Raw genomic sequence first — 7,023 nt, 5'->3', positions numbered from 1 at the left:
GGGGTGGGGGGGGGGCTGCACAACTTTTATCTTCTGGGGTGAGGGTTTCCTGTCTGTGAACCCCACAAGCAGTTGTGCCTCTGGCCTCGGCAGTCACTTCTGTGTCCTATGCCTCAGTTTCCCCCATTGTCAAGGGGATCCATGCCCGCCCTGTGTGTCTCACTGTCCTTGAAGCTCTCCACCCCCAACCCCAAGCCCACACTGGTCTCTTGCTCCTCTGAGTCTTACAGCTCTTGTCTCCGGGGCTAAAAAGAAAAAAACGCTCTTGTCATCCACATCTCTCTAGCGAACCGAGGTTGGTCAACATCTTTAAACTTGGGACCTGTCTCCCAGCAACATGACTTATGGTTGCTTGAGGATGGGGGCCCTGTGTTCACCCCAGTGGCAAACTGTCAATGCCAATGAAGGCTTGTCAATATTGTGTCCCAGCTTCTAAAGCCACATTGCAACCTCTGGGGGCTCAAGGTCAAAGCAGAGTGGAACTCTGCCTCCGCAGTGTTTTCTTTCCTATTGCTGAGAAAACATGCACGAATGCGGCAGTGGTAAGTCACCATTTTCCAGGGGTAGAACTTGGCTGTATCAGTTCTATCAGATCTGATTGGATTGCCACACCTTTCTTCTGAGGACCCCTTGGGTGGACTCTCGTTTTGGCAAATGTGTGTACCATCTATACCATGCAGGTCTCCGGGGCAGGAGCAGAGAGCCCAAGGTCAAGGAGGAACTATACCGCTGGCTTTATATCGATGTGCTACGATGGTCAGAACCACACAGTTCACTAGACTAAAAGCAGAGAAGGGCAACCAAGACCGCGGGAAGCTGGAATCCCTGCTGCACAAGGCAATGCTGGCAGGACCCAGAGATGTTCAGGCAGGAGAACATGGGCTGAAGAGGGCACAGTGACCACCCTGGGTTGTGCCCTGCTTCCAGGCCATGAACTCGGCCATCAGCACACACATGTGGCCCCAGCAGGAAGTCAGGAAGTCTGTGCTGAACCCCTCGGTGGCAGAAATTTTGCCTTCCAAGGAGGAGACGTGGGTTGGATTCCAGCCAAGGCACCGCTCGCCTGTCAGTGGAGGCTTACATGCTGCTATGAAGCTGAGCAGGTTCCAGCAAAGCTTCCAGACGAAGATGAAGAGCAAGAAAGTCCTGGCGATTTACTTCGAAAATCCGTTCATGGAACCTCTTTGGATTTGCAACGGACCTGGGGGTGGCACACAGGGCTGGGCGGTTGTTCCCTTGCATGTGGAGTTGCTATGGGTAATGGCAGCCAACCCGCACTGAGGACTTCTGCCCAGAAACCCAGGCCCCTTCAGGCGTCTGCCTCTCTCCTTGTGTACATCTCAGGCTACTTGACACCCAATGGGCCAGCGGCAGATGGCTTCTAGCCAGGCCAGGGAGAATGGAAATGCTCTCCCCAGCCTGCCTACTTAGTCTTACACCGACTACGCTCCTGTGAGTCGTTGAGCCATTTCTGCTGTGTTGCTCAGCAGAAGGGGAGAGGAATTACATTACAGCTCTCAATTAAACCTCCGCCACACAAGCGCGGGGCTTATGAAGGTTTCCTTGTAGGTGGGGGAATTATGTGAAAGCTTCAGAAGGTGCTTGACCTCCAAACCTTTGATAGCCCAGGCGGTGGCGGACACACTCCTGGAGAATCGGACGAATGGAAACAGTCTATGGAACCAGCAGACTCAGGTTCAAATCTCAGTTTCTCCACCAGCTGGCTGTGTGACCTATGATGCGCTACTTCCCTTCTCTGAGCCTCCCTGGAAATTCCGACTCCTTGGGGGTGGGGAGGGCACCCCACTCAGATAACACGTAGAAAGTGTTCCGGACCTAACTTAACATACGCTCCCACTTGGTAAATGCTTAGGAATCAACGCCAACCAAAGACACTCAAATCACCTCCTTGAAAGCCAAACTTCATCATGGGTAAACCCCGCAGTCCCCTACAGGGCCCCAGGGTAGCACACTCGGATCAGTGAATCAGCAGCAAGTGGCTGCTAGTCAAAAGGTGAAAGGTTCAAATCCCCGCAGATGGTACCTCAGAAGTAAATCCTGGAAATGGGCTAGCAGAAGTATCAGCCTCTGGGGAGTGTTGGGCACACAGTTCCGCCCCGACCGGCAAGGTCTCTGGAGTCGGTTGGCTCAGTGGTATTGGACTTGCTTGGGTCTGAGGATTCAATTAAATGAGGCCGATGTAGGGCAGCGCAGAACAATGCTCGGCACACCCCGGAGGTTCAAGTAAATGACAGCGATTGCTATTCTGATCCCCCACTCTCACCAAGGGGATATGGAGCAGTATTTGCTAAAGTATCCACACATGTATGCGCGCACGCACACAGACCAGAGAAGACAACGGGCCTTTAAAACAGCGGGAAAAGGCCAGGTGATTCTGAAAGGAAGGAGAAGCTGCCCAGGGGCCAGCTGGTCATTGGATGGAGCTGACCTGCCGGGAGACGATGCCGACTCCTAACCGACCCCGGCTCAGTTCACAAAAAGGGCCTGAGCTACCCCACACAGAAAGAATTTGTGCTGGATTCGCTGGGAGGGTTTATTACTTTCGGCGGAAACGGAGGCGCGGTATTATTGTGTGCAACTTCACATCTGTTCATTTGCACATCAAAATGGACATGCCGTGCAGCTATTCACGATGGCTTTGGAGACAGTGGGATGTCTTTGGAAATTACTGTCCATAAAAAACAAACTGGCTATGGAGAAGTTACTATTTTTCCCCTAGTAAACTTACTGACATTTTATCCCATTATGGATGTTGTCCAAGGCATAATGAAATGCACGGTGATGGATGGAGCCTCCTGCAGCTCCCGCCGCCTCGGCGCAGCCCCTTTCCGGAGGAAGCATGGCGGGCTGCCCGGCCGCAAAGAGGCGCTGGCTTTGTCTGCGGCCTGCAGCTGTCCCTGGGGCTGGCTCCCCACCTGGGAGAGGCTGGCCTGGCTCTGCTGGACCCACGGGGCTGCAGCAGGGAACGGGGGGTTCCCGGGGGGCTCAGGCCTTTACCTGCTTTTGTCAGGGCCTCCAGTTAGGCAACCCTACAACCCCTACCAGGTGTGGTTTCCACATTTAGAGGGGAGACCACATTTTCCCTTAAATCTGGAGATGGGGTTAATAATGCGTTTTGAATAATTTATTGGGGAGGGGAGGGCAGCGATTGCTCAGAATTGCCAGTGGTGAGCACTGGGGTGGGATCCTGGGTGCTCCCTGCTGGGTTTGAACCAGGTTAACCAGGTCTTAACCCTTTACTTGCACCTTTTATTAAGGAGCCCTGGTTGCACAGTGGCTATGCGTTGGGCTGCTAACTCCAAGGTCAGCAGTTCAAAACCACCACTCGCTCCGATGGAGGCCGGCAGGGCTTCCCATTCCTGCGTGGAGTCAGTCCCAGAAGCCCACGGGGCAGTTCTACGTTGCCCTGTAGAATCACTGGGAGTCAGCCTTGACTCCGTGGCAGTGATGGCTGGTTTTCTTCTCTTGGCTGCCTCCCTTGCAGTGGGGCGCACATTGCGCAAGGTCAGTCGTTGGAAGACACCGGCTGCTCCGCAGGGGACACACGAGGCTTCCTGCTCCAGGGAAGAGCTAGTCTTGGAAACTCACAGTCCGACCTTGTCCTACAGGGTCTCCGACCTTGTCCTACAGGGTCTCCGTGAGCCAGGATCGAACAGAGGGCACTCAGTTTGTGTGTGTGGGGGGGGGGCCCTCCCCAGGGGCCCTGGAACCAAATCTATTCCCTGTGAGGTTTGAATGCTTGTTTCAGGCGTCATCCAGGGCCCTTTATTAGACGTCTCCTCCGTGCCTCTGTTTCTTCTTCTCTAAAGCGGAGATCCGATCAGAAGCGTACACCTCATAGGTACATGGCAAATCGGCCTTTATTAATTAACAACAGCTGTCTGAATCTCCACTTCAGAGGGGCCTGGAGAATGAAGCGTCTGTCTCCGCTCACGCGAGGAGGAGGCTGTGCTGGGATGCCAGCCCAGCTGGAGCTGAACCCCGAGGGTGAGCTCTGGGTGACACATCTGCCTGGAGTCACAAGGGGATCCAGCTGCGTGTGAAAGAGACCCCACATCCTCCCAGTCTCCTCTGAACAGGAGGGAGGGAGGGAGGGAGCCACGGGCCTGCAGGACCAACTACTCTGGCTGCCAGTAGGGCCAGAGGGGGAGTAGGGGGGACCCCATGCCTGTGACCCCTGGTCTGCCCAGGAACCAGGGCAGAGCACCTACCTTGACTGTGAGCGGCTGGCCTGGGGACTTCGGGGCCCGGCGCAGAAGGCCCCTGGGTGTTGCCCATGAAGTGGTGGAACCAGCGTCTTCGCAGCTGCCGCAGCTCTGAGTTGCGGCTCCGGAGCCAGCGGGGTCCAGGCCGGGGCCGGGCCAGGGGGCTGTGCAGTATGTCCACGCCCAGCAGCACGTCTGGGCTGACTCGAGGCTCGCGCGAGGCTCTGCTATCCAGCAGGTCCATGCCCAGTGCCACCGCAGCCACGGGCAAGGTCTGCAGGGGGCCGGGCGCCCGGGGCCCTTGTGGGAGGGCCACTCGGGCCCGCTGCAGCAGCAGCAGGCTACCGGTCATCAGGTAGGCGGCTGTGAGGAAGAAGAGCAGGAACTGTGTTCGGCGGAGAAACTTCTGGAGTCGGAAGAAAGGTTTGGCCATGCCCCTGGGCGGCAAGGCTCCCGGCTGGAGCCTGGGGACGGCTCCTAGCACCCGGGTGGGAGGGAGGCCAGGACCCCCAGAGGCATCATTCCTGCATCCTGGCACCTGGCTCGCAGCGGTGTGCTTCTTCCCGTTCCCAGCAGGGCATCATCTCAAAGGGCATCATCACTTCTCTCTGGCACCAAGGAGCCCTGCCGCTGCACTGTCTGCCCCAGGGTCACGGAGCTGGCCATGGATGCCACCAGCCTTGATCTCCTGGCTCGGGAAATCTGGAAAGAGAGGACAGCATGCACTTAGAAGCCACCGGGAGGGTCTACCACCTCAGTGCCACAGGGTCAGGTCACCCATAATCCCTGAGCTTCGGGTCCCTGTGCTGCAAGGACACAGGATCAAGAGCTGGGTCCAAATCACTGGCTCGGCCACACTGGTCAAGTTGCTTAACCTTGCAGCTCCTCCGCTTCCTCCGCTGTGCAGTGGGGATACCACTGTGCCCTCAAACTGCAGTGAGTATCTCATGTGTGAGGTCCGGCTTTCACGGAGCCGATTCCCAATTTGGGGTAACAGGAGAACCAACCCCCCCCCCCATGTATGTCAGACTAGATATGTGTCCCATAGGATTTTCAATCGTTGATTTCTTTTGGAAGTAGATCACCAGGCCTTTCTTCTCAAGTACTTCTGGGTAGATTCGAAGCCCTAGCCTTTCAGCCAGCAGCAGAGCATATGATGCATTGGCACTGCCCAGGGCACACCGTCATCCTAGCAATGAGGCAGAAGAAGTGGAGGAAGAAATGCACCCTTTTTTAACGACCCCTTTGAGGCTGCTTGCTCCTGTGCCCAGGCACCAAGCTAAGCATTTTCCACATTGGCGCACTGCATTCTCACACCCACGCTGCAAGGTACATGATGTCACATCCCCAGACAGCCGTAAGCCAAGGGAGAGGGAGGAACTTCCCAACTGTGGCACAGCCCGTGGACCGTGGAGTCAAGGTCGGAGCCCACACCCTCAACTCCGGAGCCCAGCCTCTACCAAGACACCACCATCATGAAGGCAGCTCGACTGGGTTCCGTTCCCCACCAATGTCCCTTGAGCACAGCTATCAGCCCGTCTGTCCATGGAGATGTGCCTGTTGCTAGTGTGCTGAACATCTTAGACCACGAGGGACTAGGAAGAAAGGCCTGGTGATCCAGGCTGGTGATCAGCCAATGGAAAGCCCTGCGGATCACCAGAATCGGGGCTGCAACTGATCACAATGGTGGTACAGGGCCGGGTGGTCTTCCGCTCCATTGTGTGGGGTTACCATCCATTAGGGAGCTGACTCCTTGGCAGCTAAGCCGCCCAGGGCGTGAGGAAGCAACAGGTGCTCCATCCGGCTTCCACCTGGGTCTTGGCCATAGAGGGGGAAGGGGCTTTGCACAGCCTTCCTGAGCCTCCTTCATGCATCAAGCCAGGGACAAAGGGGCAGGAGAGAGCCGGGTTGTGCACCTGCACACAGCACGTGGTGAGGAGGTGGCTGTCCCTCCACCCCCAGGCACTCTCCACCTGGCTTCCAGTTCCCATCAGCCTCCCTGCTAAAGCATGCTGCGGGGTTGGCAGAGGGTCCCGCAGCTGCCAGGGACAGGCTGCTGCACAAGAAGCACAAGGGCTGGCTTGTCCCCTGAAGAAAGGCTCCTTGGAGCGTGACTAAGCCACGGCTTGTAACCAATGTGGCCTGGGACCCCCGCCAGGCCCCCGAGCTGCTCAATGGCTGCTCTGTGTACTGGGAAGAGCCTCTGGGTGTGAGAGGAAAGACAATGTTTGAGGTCTGACTGCCAGGCACTGCCGGCCCCGCGGAGACAGGGGCGCTTGGGGCACAGGTCCAAAGGGGCTCGGAGCAGCGTGGCCCTTTCAGATAAAGCGCGGAGGTCACCAGGTCCTAAGACCAGTGGAGGCATGGTCACTGTTCCCGCAGACTGGGCAGGTGCATGTGGCAGTCATGGGCTCAGGAGCCCAATGGGCAGATGAAGAGTTGAACGGAAACTCCGTGGAGAAGCTGTATCTCCAGCGCTTTTCGGGCTTCTCTCTGGGCTGGTGTGGGCCTACCGCGATTTGTCAAGACCACAGTGAACATCCCCAGGAATCCTGCCAGGTCTCCCTGCCTGCAGCCTGAGTCCCCCAGGAGGCTGTTCAGTGCTCCTCCTAACACGAAAAATCTGATCAGGGTGCTCCCCAGCTCAAAGTCCTTCTCAATAGTTTGGTAGCAACTCCAAGATCCTTAAGGTGATGTATAAAGGTCTCTTCGTGATCCGGCTCTGCCAGCCTCATCTCTTAGCAAGCCCTTTCCCCAAGCTTCCCATTTCTCTCTCTCTCTCTCTCTCTCTCTCTCT

At 56.7% G+C, this 7,023-nt stretch overlaps 1 protein-coding gene across 2 annotated transcripts in view; it reads right to left on the bottom strand.

Annotated features, from left to right (window-relative positions):
* Positions 1 to 7,023, bottom strand: part of WSCD1 (WSC domain containing 1) — a 45,860-nt gene that overhangs the window by 34,808 nt on the left and 4,029 nt on the right. The window contains exon 2 of one of the 2 annotated variants that reach the window (XM_045293421.1): positions 4,233 to 4,928. In XM_045293421.1, the coding sequence (XP_045149356.1) occupies positions 4,233 to 4,659 (427 nt within the window). In that variant the 5' untranslated portion in view covers positions 4,660 to 4,928. Of the gene's footprint in view, positions 1 to 4,232; positions 4,992 to 7,023 lie in introns of those variants that run through there. The other variant, XM_004716149.2, reaches the window with a different exon arrangement.

Source organism: Echinops telfairi, unplaced genomic scaffold (assembly GCF_000313985.2).
Source record: "Echinops telfairi isolate 266 unplaced genomic scaffold, ASM31398v2 ScPeMD7_2010;HRSCAF=2546, whole genome shotgun sequence".
Lineage (NCBI taxonomy): Eukaryota > Metazoa > Chordata > Mammalia > Afrosoricida > Tenrecidae > Echinops > Echinops telfairi.
This window is presented reverse-complemented; position numbering and strand designations above follow the sequence as displayed.